Source organism: Theropithecus gelada, chromosome X (genome assembly GCF_003255815.1).
Source record: "Theropithecus gelada isolate Dixy chromosome X, Tgel_1.0, whole genome shotgun sequence".
In the NCBI taxonomy this organism is placed as follows: domain Eukaryota; kingdom Metazoa; phylum Chordata; class Mammalia; order Primates; family Cercopithecidae; genus Theropithecus; species Theropithecus gelada.
In genome coordinates this window covers 134174067-134195933 of record NC_037689.1, presented here as the reverse complement: position 1 = coordinate 134195933, position 21867 = coordinate 134174067, and the positions used below count along the sequence as shown (strand labels likewise).

Genomic DNA, 21867 nt, shown 5'->3' with positions numbered 1-21867 from the left:
GGCCAGATCGAGTACCTCCTTCCCAGCAAGGTCTTCTCTAACCATCCCAGATCAAACTCATAGCCTCTCTGAACTCCAGCAGGAACCCCGGTCCATGCCATTGACCAAGCCCTTCAGTAGCTTTATCTCTGGGTATCATATTGGTTAGGAACACAGGCTCTTGTCAAGACATACCTGGGCTTCAGTCTTGGCTCTGCCATTTCCTAGCTGCATGACGTGAGACAACTGACTTCACTTCCTTGAATCTTAGTGGCCTCTTCTGTAAAATGAGAAGATAGTCTGCCTGTCAGAGTTGTTGTAAAGATCAAATAATGTGTCTTAAATGCTATTAAGTATGAAATAAATATTAGGGACATTCCAATACAATAATAATTAAAAATCAAGGTTAAATGGGAAAATATTTATAAAATAATATTGTAATAGAAGAATTATAAAACTGCAGGTAAGGTTAGAAAGATCCAATCACAAACATATAAAAAAGAAAGGGAAGACACATTTCAAAAACAGTCTAAATGATGATGGTTAGCTCTAGGTAATGGGCTAATTGCTGGGTTTTGTTTTCTGTTCTATATTTAAAATTTTTGAGGGTGGGATTGCAATAGATTTATAATTTGAAAATATTATTTAAAAAAGAAAAATGAAGATCTGATGATATGTTATTATTTGATTATTTATACTGCACCATACTTTAGAAAGGGTTTAAAACAGCATACAGTATAGCAAGTTAAAATTAAAATATAAAACAAAGTGAAGCAGAGGAGAAAATGCAGGTAGGAAAGATGCTATGTTGTGACACTGCTAAAAATTTGTTATGAATGTCTCATATTTTTATTGTGTGTTTTTTTTTAAAGAATGTCCTAGGATTTCCTTTAGTCATGAGTTTAATAAGTAAGATTAATTTAGGTAAAAGAAGGGCAGCATTTTACAACGCAATGGAATAATATTAAAATTATACTTAAAAGAGAATAATGTCCTGCTAGTTTTCATCGAGTTAAATCTTCTGATTATTTTGTTGTTGGCATAGTAGACACACCCAAGAAAAGCATGCTTGCCATTATTTATATTTTATTATACTTGTATAGTAAATTGCACGTTATAAGTACAGATGCTTCTTGACTTACGATGGGGTTACATACTGATAAACCCATTGTAAGTTGAAAGTATCATAAATCAAGAATACATTTAATACACCTAACCTACTGAACATCATGGCTTAGCCTAGCCTACCTTAAATGTGCTCAGAAAACTTACAGTAGCCTGCAGTTGGGCAAAATTATCTAACACAAAGCCTATTTTATAATAAAGTATTTATTAGGTCATGTACACAGTAGTTTGCCAAGGCAGGAAAATGTCAAAACAAATTATGATTTCTACTGAATGTGTATCACTGTTGCACCATTGTTAAGTTGCAAAATCATAAGTTGAACCATCATAAGTTGGCGACTATCTGTATGCATTTGGCTAGTATTGGTTTTGCGTATCTGTTTTGAATAAGTTGAATGGAGAGGGCAGACAACCCCAACCGGGAGTAAAGTTCTTGCCCTGCCCCTGCTATTTCTTAGTTAGGTCTTAACTCCTTGGCTTATTCCTCCTTTGGAAATTGAGGGGTCTAGACAAGAAGGTCTAACTTTGACCATCTATAGTTTAGCACAGTTGTAGTTTCACTTGTTTAAGAATGTACATTTCCATTGATCCTTCCACTGGGAATCTTTATAGCATGTTGGTTGACCTATGTTATAAAATGTTCATAATAGCCTTCTGTGATATTAACATAATTTAAATGTCTTTTTCACAGAGAGACCTCTCTCCCCCAAGGCCATCAAAGGATTTGAAACTGCTCCACTTACCAAGAATTATTATACTGTGGTAAGTGTTCAGATGATGAATAAAAATTTTCTTGACTCTATATGGAACTTTTTCACTTGTCAAACCATTGATGTGTTGAGGTGACACAAAGGAAAGACTGAATAAAGTTGCATGCATGAGTCCAATGCCATTCGCATTACAGTGGAGCTCTTCTACTTTATGCTTCTTACAGATATCTAGAAGTCTTATATCTACCGTGCTGAAAAATTCAAAGGTAGCATGGATTCAGAGCAAGCCCTATTAAACAGCATGAAATAGAAATTGGCTAATATGTAAGAATTATGGTGAAATTCAGCAGTTAAATATACCCTTACCAGATATTTAGAAGGCGAATTTCCAAGTTCCTGTAATGCAATAAATTTTAAGTGGTTGCATTTTGTGATTTTACTTCAGAATCAATGACTTCATTATTATATCCTCTGGAATATTATCATCCTTTAAAGAGAGCCCAAAAGGAAAACTGCCCTTTGGCACAGTGGGAGGAATGACATGGCTCTGGCTTAAACACAGATATGTCAAAATATGTTAGCTATAAATAGGGTATGTGCAATACTCAAAATAAATCCCTATTTGAAAAAGAAGTCGCATCATTCTCCTTCATCTACTCTCTGCTTTCTCTTCACGTCTCCTTTCCAGACTTGGTCCAGTCACTAATTAAAAGGTCAAGTCATGATTAACCTCTAAGTTTTCCTGTCTGGTAGCCTTGTCATTCCCCTGGCCCCGCCTCACCACCTCAGCTGAAATACAGTTTCACTTTTTTACCCAGTGTTCTATGTGCATTTGTCTTGCATACTCATCTCCCTTTGTGCATGGATAGAGTTTTTAAACATCTCTATACAGGTATGTGAATATCATTTTGTTTCAAAAAGTTGAATTTCACTCTTCAGTGAATTTGCTCCATAATGATGACATGAGCAATAGAGAATATGAAAAATCAAGAAGGAACTCACTAGCTAACATGGACAATAAATAATCACAGGGGACTATTTTGTTAATATCTTTTATCTTACGTTTCCAAGGCTAAAATATATTACGCAGCAGAGGTAGATTCCCTTCTCCCTTACTTCCTGATCACTTCTTTTAGCTTTTAGATAACTCCTAATTATTTAATTTTTAAAGAAAGGTTGTAGTGGAATGATGGATGAAAATATTACCATAGCTGCTTCTACCTGTGGGTCTAGAGCATATCATCACTCTGCTTTGGATCTCTCTCTGCCTCTGCTGATTCCACCAACTTAAAATGTGGTTGGGATTATCCAAGGCAGAGTAAACTCTGTGATTCTCATGGAATTTATATCAATCCTATATATATAATGGTCGAACTCTGGACATGCTGCAGTTTATATATCCCACCTCCTGTTGGAAGACATGTTGTTTCTAGTTCCTTGCTGTTATAGACAATTCTGCATTGAATAGCTTATATATATATCACTTGTCAAAGTATATGAAGATCTGTATAGTGAAAGTTAAGTGCTTAGGTCAAAGGATATATATGTTTAACAATTTTTTTTTGGTAGATATTATCCCAAACCTCAGACCTAATAAAGAAAACAAATGTCTTGGGGGAACCATGATAGCCTGTGAAGAACCTGTAGAACTTTGATGTGAATATTGCTTAATTATTGACCAGCTGGATATATTGTAACTAGATATGGATGTGAAGAGATTTTGGTTGGTTGGGTTTTTTAAATCCACATTTCTTTGGCCTTGAATATTTAGGCAAATTTTTAGTGTCAATTAATTCAAAATATGTTTTGAGTGTTCTGATTGTCCTCCTAATCTGTGTTGAATAAAAAAAAATTATTCCATCCACAGGATTTGTAGACTTGTAAAATCAATTTCACTCACATGAAAAGTGCCCTCAACTGATGGTATATTAACTCTTCTTCCCTCCAAGAGTCATTAATTGTAGATATTTTCTGTTGCTAGATCTATAAGAATACTAATGACTGATTTTTACTTCATTAAAAAAAGAAATAACATTTTTCTCTTATATAACTAGTTATATAAACAGCTGTTTTTAAAATATCAGACGATACAGAAATAATATAAAAAAGAAAGTAAGTACCACATGTAATCCCACCACTTAGAAATAATCACTATTAACATGTTAGTGAATCTCATGCCAAATTTTCTTTGAGGTAGGTGTATGTGTATCCATATATATGCATATATATGTATATATAGCCTGTAATATAGGTGTGTATATAATTTTTCAAATAAAACAGGAAATTACGTATTTTCTTTTTCATAAATATTTTTCTTTTTTATTTTCTTTCTTTCTTTTTTTTTTTTTTTTTTGACACGGAGTCTCACTCTGTTGCCCTGGATGGAGTGCAGTGGCACGATCTCGGCTCACTGCAACCTCTGCCTCCCGGGTTCGAGCGATTCTTCTGCCTCAGTCTCCTGAGTAGCTGGGACTACAGGCAAGCGCCACCACGCCCAGCTAATTTTTGTAGTTTTTAGTAGAAACGGGGTTTCACTATATTGGCCAGGCTGGTCTCGAACTCCTGACCTCATGATTTGCCCGCCTTGGCCTCCGAAAGTGCTGGGATTACAGGCGTGAACCACTGCGCCTGGCCCATACAGATTTTTCTATCCCCACACCCCAATAATACTTGTTTCTGACCAGGCCTATTCTTTTTTTTTTTTTGAGATGGAGTCTCACTTTGTTGCCCAGGCTGGAGTGCAGTGGCATGATCTTGGCTCACTGCAACCTCTGCCTCCCAGGTTCAAGCGATTCTCCTGCCTCAGCTTCCCGAGTAGCTGGGATTACAGGCATGTGCCACAATTCCCGGCTAATTTTTGTATTTTTAGTAGAGACAGGGTTTCACCATGTTGGCCAGGCTGGTCTCGAACTCCTGACCTCAGGTGGTCCTCCCACCTTGGCTTCCCAAAGTGCTGGGATTGCAGGTGTGAGCCACTGCACCCAACTAGACCTGTTCTTATGCTCTTCCATTTAGTGAGTCTTTGCCAGCCCAAGGCTCCCTTTAGTTTGGTCCTGTGTATTAGGTTTCCCAGAGAAACAGAACCAATAGTGGGGAGAGAGAGAGAGAGAGAGAGAGAGAGAGAGAGAGAGAGAGAATGAATAAGGAATTGGCACATGTGAGTATGGAGGCTGAGAAATTCCATACTCTACTGTCTCAAAGCTGGAGACCCAGGAAAGCTGGTGGTGTAATTCCGTACAAGTCCAAAGGCCTGGGAACCAGAGAGCTGATAGTGTTAATTTCACTCTGAGGTCAGGAGAAGATCAATTTTCTAGCTCAAATAGGCAGACAGAGAAAGCAAATTCTCCCTTCTTCTACCTTTTTGTTCTATTCAGGTCCTTAGCAGATTGGATGAAGCCCACTCACAATAGGGAGGCAATCTGCTTTACTCCATCTACCAATTTAAATGCTAATCTCATCTGGAAAACCCTTACAGACATACGCAGAAATAATGTTTAGCGAAATATCTGGGCACCCTGTCTATCCTGCCCAAGTTTACAGGATTACAACTTGGGTCGACACATACAATTAATCATCACATCCTGTGAACTTGGGCAGGATAGAGACCTCTGGGAATTTGTAAATCTGCAGACATATTCTCCCCCTTTTCAAGTTTCTAAGGGATTATCTGCTGATTTCAGCCCCATTTAGGCCTTGATGCAATTCTGGCGTCATGTCAATTTTGAAATGTTAAGTAGTTGTCCATTGTGACCAAGGTGGCTGTGGCACCCAGCTCAGACCCACACCTGCCACTAGGCATGTTTAATGTAGGTAACTGAGACTTGGCCACTCCTGGCCTGTTGTTTTGAATAGGAACTTAGCATCCTTGAGAGTCATGGCAATCCAGATAAAGCTTTTACTGCCCCGACCTTGGTTCCTTAATTGTCCTCAATTATTGCTGCCATATGTTAAACTTCTCTCACTATTAATTATTTTTTCTAATAATCTTCTTCTGCCCATTGTCTTTCTTTGCTCATTGTAACTTAATGTTATATACCAGGAAGATTTAAAAAGTAAAAATCAGAGAAAGGAATTGATGCAGCTTGGTTGTGAGGCTTTATTCGTATGCAGCACTTAGGTCTTGGCACCCATGGTCTCATTGGGAGGGCAGGACAAACATGATAGTGTAAGCCACATGGTAGAGAATGATGTAAGGTTGTAAAGTGTTGTAAGATGGGTTTTTCAAAATGCAGTTGGGATCCTTTGTCTCGGAGGCACCTGGGGAACTTGTTAAAACTACAGACATACGGGTGTGGTGGCTCACGCTTGTAATCCCAGCACCTTGGGAGGCCAAGGCGGGTGGATCACTTGAGGTCAGGAGTTCGAGACCAGCCTGGCCAACATGGCGATACCCCGTCTCTACAAAAAAATACAAAAATTAGCTGGGCGTGGCGGCCCGGGCCTGTAATCCCAGCTACTTGGGAGACTGAGGCAGGAGAATTGCTTGAACCTGGGAGGCAGAGGTTGCAATGAGCCGAGATTGCACCATTGCACTCCAGCCTGGGTGACAAAGTGAGACTCTGTCTTGAAAAAGAAAGAAGGAAGGAAAGAAAGACAGGAGAGAGAGAGAAAGAAAGAGAGAAAGAAAAAGAAAAAGAAAGAAAAAAAGAAAAAGAAGAGAAAAGAAAAGAAAAGAAAAAGAAAGAAGAAAGAAAGAAAGAAACTACAGACATCTGGGCCACACACCTGACTTGCTACATCAAATTCTCTGGCTGTTGATTCCAGGAAATAGCATTTTTAACAACTCCTCCCACTCCTTCCTTAACCACTTCCCCTTAATGCACAGGTGGCTCTGATGCTCACTTCACCTAAAATATGAGAACCAATCAAGGAAAAGGTTGAATGGAGGATGTAGGATTCAAGGCAAATCTTGGAGGAAGGTCGGAAGTTAGACAAGCAGAGAAGAGCTGAAAGTTTATTCAGACAGGGAGAGCTATATGAGCAGATTCTGCCTGGCAAGAGTGTGCCTGTCTGTAATTAGTCCCTGCAGGTCAGAGAGTGGACTGCACTCTCTTCTTCTCCCATCCAAATGTCCCTTGTAAGATGAAATTCTTTATTCACTGCAACTATTGCAGCACACTTAATAAAGCTGTCCTTTGTGCTGTCACAAATAGGCCAGACTCACAGTAATCTTAATATTCAACTCTGGGGATGAGCATCTGTGTGCAGAGTGAAAGATGGTATTTCCCCACATCCAGGTAGGAAAATACAATCACTAAGGACCAATGTAATTTATTTTGTTCTTGCTTTCTTCTACTTTATGTAACATATGGTAGATGCCTTAAAGGCATGTTTTATAGAACTTGCCTGCGGTAGAAAAGGTGGGAGGAAGGCTGTGGCATGTTACATTACAAAAATCCTAGGAAGCTTTGGGTAACCTTTGCTGTAGCTTCCCGTTTTCTGCTCACCCTCATTTTCTCTCTCACTCATCTATCTACCCTCTCACTCCTACCCTGGATTTTTCTACCTTTCTAGTGCTCACTCACCTTTTCAATTCTACTAGCCTAAACTACCTTACACATATATCCATTGATTCTCTTTTCCATATCCGCTCTTACTTCTTTCTTACCCTCTTCCCATCTTACTCTTCCATTCGAGGGCTGGAGGTGGAGGAAGTGACAGGATCCTAGGGAGTTCGTGAATCTGTCTGTGGATAATGGGGACTAGTGCTGCTTGTTTTGTGAAAGCCAAGGACCTGGGCGTGCGGAATCAATCACTGCAGGCGGTTCTACTGGCATATAAATCAAATATGACATAAATATTATAATATATTGCTCTTTTTGTTCTCAAAGAACTTCACCAACATTAGCTCATTTTCATAGGCATCGTAATTATCTCAGAATTCCTATAATGTAATAATTTTGCTTTGATTTAAGGTTTCCTGAGACTATTATAGACTCCTTTATCATTGGAGATATCTCTATTTTCAGCCATTGTTTATGCATTTTAGTTTCTTAAAATAATTTCTTTATACTTTTATGACTCCTTCCCTTTGGAAAACGTAGTTATACAAATGAACTCACTCTAAAGCCTCTCCAGGAAATGTAGGAAATGTGTTTTACTGGAAAATCAATAGCCCAGGATGGCGGTAGCAAAGGCCTCCACCTTTTTTTTTCCTATGGTTTCTCACTATCTATTTTATTCTGAATTCAGGCAAAGGTTGGTTGAGCAAAAGGATGCCCAGTTGTCCTTGGGAAGACAGAGTCAGGGAGGCAAAGGCAGTGTCTGGACAGAGTCTATTTTAGTGAGTTTGAATGGATTTCATCAGATCAAATTGTACTGCTCTGAAGTTGCTTGGCCTGCCAAACTCCTTGCCTTCTGACTCACCACTGAGGCCTTCTGTTTGGGAGCACATAGCCTTCTCTGTCTGCTTCCCTTCTTATCCTTTTACATTAGATGCCCTGTGGCCTGAAAAATAAAGAACCAGTCTCAGAAGTTCATCAGTTGATATTTTGAGATTGAAGAAAGCAATAAAGTTCCGAGTGACTTTGGGAAGGAATCCCAAACATCCACCCTGATGAGCATTCCTGCTCATCCAACCACAGCAAGAGAAGTTCTGTTTAGTATATTACTACTCACATGCATTTTTTTGGGGGGGAGGGGGGCATAATTTGATAAAAAGACTTATTAACCACTTTTGTCATTTTAATTTTGTAAAGTCCATTCTGCCACTCTCAAAACTTGCAGTCATAGGAGTTTAATGTATATTTCCATTTAGCTCTCCAGAACTCACTCCAAGGCAGCAGGAAGTGTCTGTGTGCCTCCCTCCCATGGGAAGTAACTGTCCTATGCCAGTGGTTCCAGCAGAGATGGGTCTCCTAGAAAGTTTGTTGCCTCACCTAGCAAATAAACCCACTGGAGCAGGACACTTGGCATCTTTCTTGAAGAATCTTAGCAATTTCATGTACAAGAGCCCCATATGATAGCATTTTAAAGGGAATTGAAATATTAAGGCTATTTCAATGGCGGAGAAAGAGATTGAATTATATAAACAATGGAATTAAAGTAGTGTTTGTTTTAAAAATCACATTTTATGATGAAAATAATATCTATGATTTTACTAATTTAAAAAATTCCCTTCAAGCTATGACTGTTTGCTGTTGTTTTCCTTTATTTCAACAGATATTATAATTCAGGGACTATGACAGTTATATACAACAGTGCTTTAAGGGAGGGTGACAGCTGGGCATGGTTACTCATGCCTGTAATCCCAGAACTTTGGGAGGCAGAGGCAGGAGGACAGTTTGAGCCCAGGAATTCAAGACCAGCCTGGGCAACATAGTGAGACTCCGTCTCAACAAAAAATTAAAAATTAGCTGGGCATGGTGGCTTGTGCTTGTAGGCCAAGCTACTTGAGAGGCTGAGGCAGGAGGATCATTTGAGTCTGGGAGAGCAACACTGCAGTGAGCCAAGATAGCGCCACTGCACTCCTGCTTGGGCGACACAGCAAGACTCTGTCTCAAAAACAATCAAACACACACACAACAAAAAATAAATGAATAATTTAAAAAATTTAAAAAATTTTAGGAAGGGTGAGGATGTGAGATGGCTTGTTACCAGACATGGTCTTTTTAGAAAAGTGTGAACAGGCCAGGCATGGTGGCTCACACCTGTAATTCCAGCACTTTGGGAGGCCAAGGTGGGTGGATCACGAGGTCAGGAGTTCGAGACCAGCATGGCCAATATGGTGAAACACCGTCTCTACTAAAAATATAAAAATTAGCTGGGCATGGTGGCATGTGCCTGTAGTCCCAGCTACTCAGGAGGCTGAGGCAGAACAATCACTGGAACCCAGGAGGCAGAGGTTGCACTGAGCCGAGATTGTGCCACTGCACTCCAGCTTGGGCAACAGAGTGAGACTCTGTCTGAAAAGAAAAGAAAAGAGTGAACAAAAAGATTAGAAGACTTAATTCCCTCCCAAATATAAGAGGGCCCCATCCTTTTTGATTCCCAACACCAATACTATAGATAACCAAGTAAATATTTTATTTTTATTTTTATATTTTTTGAGACAGACCCTCCCTCTTTCACCCAGCTGAAGTGCAGTGGCACAATTTGATTTGGGCTCACTGCAACCTCCACCTCCCAGGTTAAAGCAATCTTTCTGCCTCAGCCTTCTAAGTAGCTGGGATTACAGGCATGTGCCACCATGCCCAGCTAATTTTTATATTTTCAGTAGAGATGGGGGTTTCACCATGTTGGCCAGGCTGTTCTCAAACTTCTGGCCTCAAGTGATCTGCCTGCCTCAGCCTCCAAAAGTGCTGTAATTACAGGCGTGAGCCACTCTGCCTGGCCCAAATAAATATTTTAAATAAATGTGCATATGAGCCTTACCTCCTCCTTTTTACTTAATAAAATATAGTACTGTTGAATTCTAGTGCATTTATCTCTATTTCTATGAATTAAAAAAATGAATATCAGTGCTGAGTATAAGTGATTACTTGAGGAACTGCAGTGAACAACAACCCACATGGACAAAGAGCTATCATGATGAACAAGCTTGAGTATTGAGGGCCATGACCCTGGATAAGGACTTGGAGTCAGAGAAAAAACAGAAGAGTTTTTATTGACAGGTGAGAAATTTGTGTTTTTAAATAATAGCTTTATTGAGGTATAATTCACATAGCATAAAATTCACCATTTTAAAGTGTATAATTCACTGTTATTAGTGTATTCACAGAGTTGCACAATGATCGCCACTGTCTCATCTAATTTCATAACATTGTTATCACCCCAGCAAAAAACCTATCAATTATCAGTCACTTCCCATTTCCCATTCCCTTCAGCCCTTGGCAACCACTAATCTACTTTCTGTCTGTATGGATTTTGCCTATTCTGGAAGTTTTACATACATGGAATTCTATAATATGTGATATTTTGTGTTTGATTTCTTTCACTTAGCATAGTATTTTCAAGGTTCATCCATGTTGTAGAATGTATCAGTACTTCTTTCATTTTATAGCTAAGTAATGTTCTATTGTATGGTTAGACCAGCTTTTATTTATCCATTTGTCAGTTGGTGGACTTTTTTTTTTTTTTTTTTTTTGAGACGGAGTCTCTGTCGCCCAGGCTGGAGTGCAGTGGCGCTATCTCGGCTCACTGCAAGCTCCGCCTCCTGGGTTCACGCCATTCTCCTGCCTCAGCCTCCCGAGTAGCTGGGACTACAGGCACCCGCTGCCACCATGCCCGGCTAATTTTTTGCATTTTTAGTAGAGACAGGGTTTCACAGTGTTAGCCAGGATGGTCTCGATCTCCTGACCTCGTGATCCACCCGCCTCTGCCTACCAAAGTGCTGGGATTACAGGCTTGAGCCACCGCGCCCGGCACTTTTTGGTTATTATTAAAAATGCTGCTGTGAACATTCATGTACAAATTATTGTGTGGACATATGTTTTCACTTCTTTAGGAGTAGATATGCTGGGTCACGTGGTAACTTTGTGTCTGACTTTCTGAGGAGCGGCCAAACTGTTTATCACAGTAGCAGTACCATTTTACATTCTTACCAACAATTGTAAGAGTTTCAGTTTCTCTATATCCTCACCAACACTTGTTATTATCTGTTTTTTTCTTTGTAATATAACCACCCTATTGAGTATCAAGTAGTATCTCATTGTGGTTTTGATTAGCATTTTCCTAATAGTTAATGACGTTGGGTATGTTTATTGGCCATTTGTATATCTTCTTTGGAGAAATTTCTATTCAAATTCTTTGCCAACTTTAATTGATTATTTTTATTGTTGAGTTGTAATAGTTCTATATATATTGTGGATACTAGACTCTTATCAGATATATGATTTGCAAATATTTCTTCCATTCTATGAGTTGTCTTTTCACTTTCTTGATAATGTCATTTCACACACAAAAATTTTTAATTTTGATGAATTTCAATTTACTTATGTGTCACCCAAGAATCCATTGCCAAATTGAAAGTCATGAAGATTTCTTCCTCTGTTTACTTTAAGACTTTTGTAGATTTAACTCTGAAATCCATTTTGAGTTAATTTTTGTATATGGTATGAGGTACGGGTGTAAATTTTTTCTTTTACATGTGAATATCTAGTTTTCTCAGCACCATTTGTTGAAAAAAAATGTTCTCTCCCCATTGAATGGTCTTTTTTTTATAATTGACAGATAAAATTATATGTATTAATTGTGTACAACATGATGTTCTGTCATGTTTAGTCATTGTGGAATGACTAAAGCTAGCTAATTAACACACATATTACCTCACATAGTTATCATTTTTGTGGTAAGAACAATTAACATTCCCTCTCTAGGCATTTTTTAAGAGTACAATATATTGTTATTTACTATAGTCACAATGTTGCACGAGAGCTCTCTTGAACTTATTCCTTCTAACGGATATTTCATATCCTTTGATCAACATCATCCCAACTGGGTCCCCCAACTGCTGCAGCCCCTTGTAACCACCATTCTATTCTCTAGTTCTATGAGATCAACTTTTTAAGATTACATATATGATGAGATCATGTGGTATTTTTCTTACTGTGACTGACTTATTTCACTTAACATAATGTCTTCTAGGTTGATCCATGTTGTTGCAAATGGCAGGATTTTCATCTTTTTAATGATTGAATAGTATTCCATTGTGTTTTGTTTTGTTTTGAGACAAAACAAATATTATTTGTATAATAGTATTCCATTGAGTTTTGTTTTGTTTGAGGGTCTTGCTCTGTCACTCAGACTGGAGTGCAGTGGTGTGATCCTGGCTCACTGCAACCTCTGCCCCTGGACTCAAGTGATCCTTCCACCTCAGCCTCCCAAGTAGCTGGGGCTACAGGTGTGCACCACCACACCTGGCTAATTTTTTAGTTTTTTATAGAGACAGGGCCTCACCATGTTGCTGAGGCTGGTCTCGAACTCTTGAGCTCAAGCAATCTGTTCTCCCCAGCCTCCCAAAGTGCTGGGGTTATAGGCATGAACCACCATGCCCAGCCTCCGTTGTGTTTTTATACCACATTTTCTCTGTCCATGCATCTGCTGATTTCATGTTTTGGCTATCATGAATAATGCTGGAATGAACATGGGAGTGCAGATATTAACATACTGATTTTATTTTTATTTTTGGAATTTGAATCTGTCAATATTCACAAAATAACTTACTGAGATTGTGATTGGAATTATGTTGAATCTATAGATCAAGTTGGAAATAACTGACATCTTGATAATACTGAGTCTTTCTACCCATTAATATAGGGTATCTCCCCATTTATTTAGTTCTTTGATGTCTTTTACCAGAGTTTTGTAGTTTTCTTTACATAGATCTTGTACATATTTTCTTAGATTTATACCTAAGTATTTCATTTTTAGGGGTGCTAATCTAAATGATATTATGTTTTTTTGTTTCAGATTTTAATTGTTTATTGCTGATATAAAGGAAAATGATTGACATTTGTGTATTGACTTTGCATCTTGCCACCATGTTATAATCACTCATTAGCTCCAGAAATTTTTTTGATTTATTCAGATTTTCTACATATACAATCATGTTATCTGCAAATAAAGACAGTTTTATTGCTTTCTTCCCAATGTGTATACCTTTTATTTTTTTCTTGTCTTATTGCGTTAGCTAGGACATTCAATATGATGTTGAAAAAGAATGGTGTGAGGGGAACATTCTTGTTTTGTTCCTAATCTTAGTAGGAAAGCATCTGGCTTCTTACCATTAAGTATGATGTTAGATGTCGGGGACTTTTTTGTTTGTTGGTTGGTTTTTCATTTTCTTTTTTCTCTTATTTTTTTCATAGCTGTTCTTTATCAAGTTGAGAAACTATTCCTAGTTTTCTGAGAACTAAAAAAGAATCATGAATGGATGTTGTATATTGTCAAATGCCTTTTCTGCATCTGTTGATATGATCATGTGATTTTCCTTCTCTAGACTGTTGATGTGATAGATTACATTAGTGATTTTTTGGAATGTTGAACTAGTCTTGCATACTTTGTTAAACCACACTTGGCTGTGTTGTAGCATTCCTTTTATCTATTGCTGGATTTTATTTGCTAATATTTTATTGATGATTTTTGTAACTATATGCATTAGAGATACTGGTTTGCAGTTTTCTTGTAATGTCTTTGGTTTGGGTATTGGGGTAATTCTGGCTTCATAAAATGAGTTAGGAAGTATGTATTCTCTGTGCTTCTATGTTCTGGAAGAGATTGTAAAGAATTGATATAATTTCTTCCTTAAATGTTTAGTAGAATTTACCAGTGAACCTATCTGGGCTTAATGCTTTCTGTTTTGGAAGGATGTTAATTACCAATTCATTTTCTTTACTAGATGTAGGCCTATTCAGATTATCTATTTCTTCTCTTGTGAGTGTTGGCAGACTGTACCTTTAAAAAACTCCATTTAATCTAGGTTATCAAATTTGTAGGCAGAGTTATTCATAATATTCCTTTAACATTATTTTAATTTCCATGGGATCTCTAGTGATATCCTGCCATTTCATTTCTGATATTAACAGTTTGTATCTTCTCTCTTTTTTTCAATGAAGTTCACCAATTTTATTGATCTTTTCAAAGAGCCAGCTTTTGGTTTTATTGATTTCCTCTACTGATTTTCTGTTTTCAATCTCATTGATTTCTGCCCTAATTTTTATTATTTCTTTTCTTCTGTGTGTTTTAGGTTTAGTTTGCTCTTCTTTTTGTTGTTTCCTAAGGTGAAAGTTTAGGTTGTTTATTTTAGATCTTTCTTCTTTTCTAATATATGCATTCAGTGCTATAAATTTCCCCACAAGCACTGCTTTCACTGCATTCCACAAATTTTAATAAGTTATACTTTCATTTCCATTTAGTACAAAATATTTTAAAATTTCTTTTGAAATATATTTTTAGAAAAGAAATGTGTTATTTTGAGATGTGTTGTTTAATCTCCAAGTATTTTCCTGTTATTGATTTCTAGTGTGATTACATTGTCGTCTGAGATCATAGATTGCATGATTTCTATTCTTTTAAATTTGCTAAGGTGGGTTTTATGGATCATAATGTGGTCTATCTTGAGGAATGTTTCATGTAGGCTTGAGAAAAATATGTAATCTGCTGTTGTTGGATGAAGTAGTCGATAGATGCCAACTATATCCAGTTGCTTGATGGTACTATTGAGTTCTAGTATGTGCTTACTGATTTTCTGCTTGCTGGATCTCTCCATTTCTGATAGAGGGGTAGTGAAGTCTCAACTATAATAGATTTATCTATTTCTACTTGAAGTTCTAGCAGTTTTTGCCTCACTTTTTTTTTTTTTTTTTTTTTTAACCCGAGTTTAAAAAAACGGGGGAATTTTTTCCAAAAATGCCAGTCAACATACTGGAAAATGTTTTTAACTTTAGTTTACAACAATAGTTTACAACTATAATGGCCTTTCATATAGCTGCTTCTAATGTCAGTACTCACTGAAAGGCATAATATGAAAATATAACTCAGCCAAAGAAAATGTTTTTTTGTTCATTTCTTTTGCTCATTTCTTGGAATAGCAATTAGCAAGTACCAATGTGTATAAAATGCCTAAAAAATACATGATGCCATTGTCACATATGTTTGAAAAACACAGTATCATATTGGCCCTGCTTAGTTTCAAAATATACTTATCATACTAAAAGTTCTAAAACGCTATGCATAAAGAAATTTGTATAAATTATTTAACAGTTTTTCATAATTGTTATTGTTATTCTTTGGGAAGTTAGATATATCAATATACTTTCAGATTTATCAATATACTTTATTCACCTGGTCTTTGAATGAGAGTAGGTTAAGTAAGCAAATTTATTGTCATTTGCACTGACAAGGAACTAGAGTGTTCCTTTTTTTTTATTATTGATTGAAGGGAGAACATTTGCACCACAACTTTGATGGAAGAGTTTTCATTTGATTATAAAAGTTGTGCCCCGTGTATTTTGATTCTGTTTTTAGGCACATGCATATTAAGGACTGTTATGTCTTGTTGGAGAACTGACTTCTTTATTATTATGTAATGGCTCTTTCTATTCCTGATAATTTTTCGTGCTCTAATGTTTGCTCTGTCTAAAATTAACATAGCCACTCCAGCTTTCTTTTGATTAGTATGAACATGATACCTCCTTTTTCATCCCTTTATTTTTAATTTATAAATGTCTTTATATTTAAATTGAATTTCTTATTAACAGCATATGGTTGGGTCTTATTTTTTGATTCACTCTGAAAATGTCTGTCTTTTCATTGGTACATTTAGACCACTGACATTTAAAGTGATTATTGATATAGGTGGATTAATGCCTACCATACTTGTTACTGTTTTCTATTTGTTGCCCTTTTGGTTGTTCGCTTTTTGTCTTCCACATTTTTTTGCTTTTTGTTTTAATTGAGCATTTTATATGAGTCCATTTCTGTTTTTTCACATATCAATTATATTTCTTTAAATAAACATTTTTAGTGGTTGCTCTACGCCTTTATAGCTAGTCCCAGTTCGCTTTCATATAATACTATACAAAGATATACACTATATTCACAGGTAGTGCAAGTACCTTATAATAACATAGTATTCCTAATGATTACCTCCCATCCCTTGTATGATTGCTGTCATTCATTTTACTTACACATAAATACACATTAGTATATACACACACATAATCAAATACATTGCTGCTATTATTATTTTGAATAAACTGTTATCTATTAGGTCAATTAAAAATAAGAAAAAAAGTTTTTATTTTATCTTTGCTTATCCCTTCTCTAATATTCTTTCCTTCTTTATGTAGATCCAAGTTTCTGACCTATATTGTTTTTCTTCTCTGTGAAGAACTTCTTTTAACATTTCTTGCAAGGCAGGTCTAATGGTGACACTTCCCCTTAGTTTTTGTTTGTCTGAAAGTCTTGATTTGTCTTTCGCTTTGAAGGATAATTTCACAAGATACAGAACTCAAGGTTAGTGGGTTTTTCTCTCAACACTTTAAATATTTCACCCCACTCGCCTCTTGCTTGCATTGTTTCTGAGGAGAGGTCAGATGTAACTTTCATTTGAACTCACGTATAGATAAACTTTGTTTCCCGTGGCTTCTTTCAAGAATTTTTTCTTTATTTTTGATTTTCTGGAGTTTGAATATTATACGCTTAGAATTTTGTTTTGCATTTATCCTACTTGGTCTCTGAGCTTCCTGGATTTGTGATTTGGTGTCTAACTAATTTTGAGTAAATTCTCAACCATTATTGTTTCAATTATTTGTTCTATTATTTTCTCTTTCCTCTCCTGATATTTCCACATTACGTGAATGTTGCACCTTTTGTAGTTGTTCCACAGTTCTTTCGTATTCTCTTCTGTATTTTTCCCCCCAATCTTTTTTCTCTTTGCTTTTTGGTTGTAGCAGTTTCTATTGACATATTCTCAAGCTCAAAGATTCTTTCCTCAGCCATGCCCAGACCACTATTGAGCCTATCATGGGCAGGCATTCTTCATTTCTGTTACAGTGTTTTTAATCTCTAGCATTGCTTTTTGATTCTTTCTTAGAATGTCTGTCTCTCTGCTTATAATGTCCATGTATTCCTGCATGTTATCTACTTTTTCTGTTAGAGTCCTTAGTATATTAATCACAGTTACTTAAAAACACTGGTCTGATAATTCTAACATTCCTGTGTTATCTGACTTGAGTTCTGGTGCTTGCTTTGTCTCTTCATACTTTATTTTTTGCCTTTTAATATGCCTTGTAAATTGTTGTTGGAAGCCTGACATGATGTACTGGGTAAAGGAACTGTGGCAAATAATCCTTTAGTAATGTAGTGGTAAGGTGTAGAAGGAGGGGAAGCATTCTATATTTCCATAATTAGGTCTCGGTTTTTAATGAGCTTGTGTCCCTGGACCATGAACTTCACCAGTGCTTCCTAGTTCTCCCCCTTAGGTGGGACAGGATGACTAGAAAGGACTGGAGTTGGGTTATCTTCCTTCCCCCATGTGGAAGGCTAGAGCTGGCTGGAGTTGCTTATTGACCTTCTCCCATAACAGTTAGTATTTGATAAAACTTCAATAGGTTATGCTTGGGCCGGGCGCAGTGGCTCATGCCTGTAATCCCAGCACTTTGGGAGGCCGAGGCAGGTGAATCACCTGAGGTCAGAGGTTCGAAACCAGCCTGACCAACATGGTGAAACCCTGTCTCTACTAAAAATACAAAATTAGCTGGGCGTGGTGGCGCATGCCTGTAATCCCAGCTACTAGGGAGGCTGAGGCAGGAGAATGGCTTGAACCCAGGAGGCAGAGGTTGCAGTGACCCGAGATCCCGCCATTGCACTCCAGCCTGGGCAACAAAAGTGAAACTGCGTCTCAAAAAACAAAAACAGAAAGAAACAAAGCAAACAAACAAACAAAAAGTAGGTTATGCTCTGGTAAAATCGTTTCTCCTGAGGGCAGACCTCGTTAAGAAGAAGAGAGTGCTCTGGCATATTCAAAAAGGCAACTTTTTCCCTCCCTCTGCCTGAAGCATGAGGGTATTTTCCTCTAATCTTCACTGAGAGAACCTGGAGCTTAAACTCACAAAACTGTGGGTGTGCTGTCTTAATATTGCCCCCTGGAGTTCCTAACTCTCAGACTTGTGCATCCGGAGCCCCCAGAAGTTTGTCAATTATAGTGTAGGTTTTTCTATCCTAGTGCTGGTTCCTGTGGAGGCTTCTGCTTGTGAACCTCTGCTCTGGTGATTTGTGATTCTCTTTATCTGCCTGTCTGTTTCCCCAATTTTTAGAGTAGCAGTTTTCCCTGTGACCTCACTTTTCTGACAGATTTAAGAGAAAACGATGGTTTATTTCAGTTTGTTTAGCTATTTACTTCCTGTTACGATGGAGTAATGACTTCTAAGCTCCTTACATGTCAGACTGAAAAACGAAAGTCTTTTTTTCTTTTTTAAAATAGGCATTTATAAATATATAGTTTCCTTTAAGCACTGTTTAACTGCACCCTGTGAGGTTTTGTATGTTGTGTTTTCATTTTCATTCATCTCAAAGTAGTTTCTAATTTCCATTCTCGCGCTTGGACTTTCTATGGAGGGGAATATTTCTATTCCATTACTGGGTTAATTTCTGAGAACATCAATACCTCCAGAACCCTGCATTTACACTTTTAGAGGGTAGTTTCTGAGGAATAGAGGAACTGAAAGTAGACATGAGTGGCTCGGTATAGGGGCTGCAATTTAACCCCGAGCTTTTGAAGCCATCCTGTGTTCTTCTAAGCCAGTGATTCTCAACTGGGGGCAATATTGCCTTTCAGGTGACATTTGGCAATGTCATGGCAATGATATGGGCATTCCGTCACAACAAAGAATTATCTGGTTTGAAATGTTAATAATGTTGCTATTGAGAAACCCTTTTTTAACCCTTTAAATTGGTAGGTCTGTTTCCCACTTACCCAGCACCTATCTGTACAGTGTGTCACTACATCTTCATAATGGTCCCCAAGGTAGGTGCAATATCATAATCTGAGATGATGTAAGCAAAGTTTTAAACTGAAGCAACCTCTCAGTCAGCAGCAGAGTCAGAACTACCACCCTGCACTCCAGTTGTTTCCCAGAAAACCCACGGTTACCGGGATCTCCACTTGTTTTGACCATTCCACCTTTCAAAAGCAGATCATCATGCATTGTCTTGTGAGTATATGGCTGGCATATTGGTAGGCTAATACACTTCTCCTAGTTAAGGACACTTCACTCCGTATTGTAACTCTCTGTTTAATGTCTCTGCAAATACAGTATAAACTCCCTGTGGGCAGCACAGCAGTTGGCAGAGTAGGCACTCAGTCGATTTTGTTGAATGAATTAGAATATATGAAAGAAAATTATACCAGAATGTTAACTGGGTTGTCTCTAAGAGCTTAAATGAAGGTTTTTAAAATTATTATGCTTTAAGTTCTAGGGTACATGTGTACAACGTGCAGGCTCGTTACATAGGTATACATGTGCCATGCTGGCCCACTGCACCGCACCCATCAACCCGTCATTTACATTAGGTATTAAATGAAGGTTTAACCTGCCACCAGAAGAGGCTTGGAAATGGGTTGTGACATGACCCTAGAACTGGTGGGGGAAGAGAAATTGTGAACCCCCATATTGGTTGTTTTGCCTATAGGATTTTAATTACATGATTAATAATAATGATAATTTTTATTTCTCTTGTTAAATTTCTCACACTTCAGCCTACTTTGTTCTTTGAATTGTTCATGGTAGCACCTTCTGCCTTTAATAAAAGACTAGTTTTAACTCTGCTTAAAAATTCACTGTATCCTCAGATTTTATTCCCTAAACGTCTTATCACAAACATAACTTAAACAAAAATCTCTTGTGATGTTTGATATCACAGTGATCCTTAAATTATGCTGACATTAAGTCTCTGTGTCTAAGGTAGCTGGCCTCAATTTTCTCCTCCGTAAAAGAGGAGTAATGATTCTTTGTTAACTAACTGAGAACTTCCTGAGGATAAAATGATTTACAGCACACGAAAACATTTTAAACAGTACTGTGGGGTTTGATGTGGGCTCACACCTGTAATCCCAGCACTTTGGAAGGCTGAGGCAGGAGGATTCTTCCAGACCAGGTGTTTGAGACCACCCTGGGCAACATAGAGAGATCCTGTCTCGACAAGAAATAAATAACCAAGCAGTACTGTGTAAATGGCAAGGCCCATTCAGTTATGGGTAACTGAAAAATTTTATTCATATGAATTGTGCAATATAACCAGTTGTCATGCAATAATTAAAGTAGTTTGCTAGATTGAAAGAAAGCGCATAGATTTTGTGTTCTTTGCTTGCAATGGTAGCCTGAGTAAATAGGACCTTTTCTCTTCCTAGTAACTTGGTTAAAAGATCAAAGCTACATTTTGCCTTAGACTATTTTGATGATTATAATATATTGACTTTTTTTTTTTTTCATAGGTGTTACAGAACATCCTGGACACTGAAAAAGAATATGCTAAAGAACTTCAGTCTCTTCTTGTTACTTACTTAAGACCCCTGCAGTCCAATAACAAGTAAGATGTTTATTTTAAACCCCTCACTAAGTAAAGCAACATAATGTCAGCATATGGATTCATTATTCGTATGTCAGTCACTGAATAATTGATTTTGCCCTTTAGAAGAATTTCCACAGATCACAGGTTGCCAAGAACATGGTCAGGGCAATAGAAATTATGCAAGATGTTGCTTTTGGAGAGCTTGGCTTTCTTTCTCTTCTGGCTGTGAAAGGAATGAGCAGATCTGTGTTTCTTACTGTCACAGTTTTTATCTTGTACATTAAAAAAAAAAGTGATGTGCCTGGTTTTACCTTATAGGAAAAGAATTCCCTGGTTCTTTTATTCAGAAAGCACATCAACTGGAAATTCTCATGCTCACTCTGACCTTTGTTTGCCAGGGCAGAACTTCTTTCCCATGCTCTGAGAATGGAAAGAGTATGGCATTTTGTGAATGCTCATAAGAACTATTCAAGCCATTATTTCACCCAGGCAAATGTGAATGATAAAGAGATGCTAAAGTGTTTTTAAAGACAAAATGTTCAAACCTTACTCTGGTCTTAGAAATCTGAAGTGATTGTGTAAAGCCTGAATTGAAAGCTTCAGTTTTCATGAAAGAAAAGTAGTGACCATTTTTTTTAAATCCTTGTAGGCACAGCATATTTAACAAATAGTGGTAAACTGCATTTATTTGTTTTTATTTTAATTAATTAAATTTCACTAGAGATCATGATCAAATAGAAAATTTACCAGTCAGCCCATATAATGGAGAACAAAAACCTCTCTTTTTACCTTGGAAAGAGTTTACTATTGATAAACAGTTGCCTAAACTATCAGCTTCAAACTTAAATAAGTTAATATATTTGAGAAATTTGGCCAGGTGTGATGGCTCAAAATCCCAGCACTTTGGGAGGCTGAGGCAGGCAGATCACTTGACGTCAGGAGTCCAAGACCAGCCTGGCCAACATGGTGAAACCTTGTTTCTACTAAAAATACAGAAGCAAATTAGCTGAGCCTGGTGGTGCAAGCCTGTAATCCCAGCTAC

The 21867-nt window shown here is 37.4% G+C and overlaps 1 protein-coding gene across 1 annotated transcript in view; it reads left to right on the top strand.

Moving 5' to 3' along the window:
* Positions 1-21867, top strand: part of ARHGEF6 (Rac/Cdc42 guanine nucleotide exchange factor 6) — a 116938-nt gene that overhangs the window by 45831 nt on the left and 49240 nt on the right. The window contains exons 6-7 of the mRNA XM_025372211.1: positions 1796-1866; positions 20749-20843. Coding sequence (XP_025227996.1) covers positions 1796-1866; positions 20749-20843 — 166 coding nt within the window. The remainder of the gene's footprint in view (positions 1-1795; positions 1867-20748; positions 20844-21867) is intronic.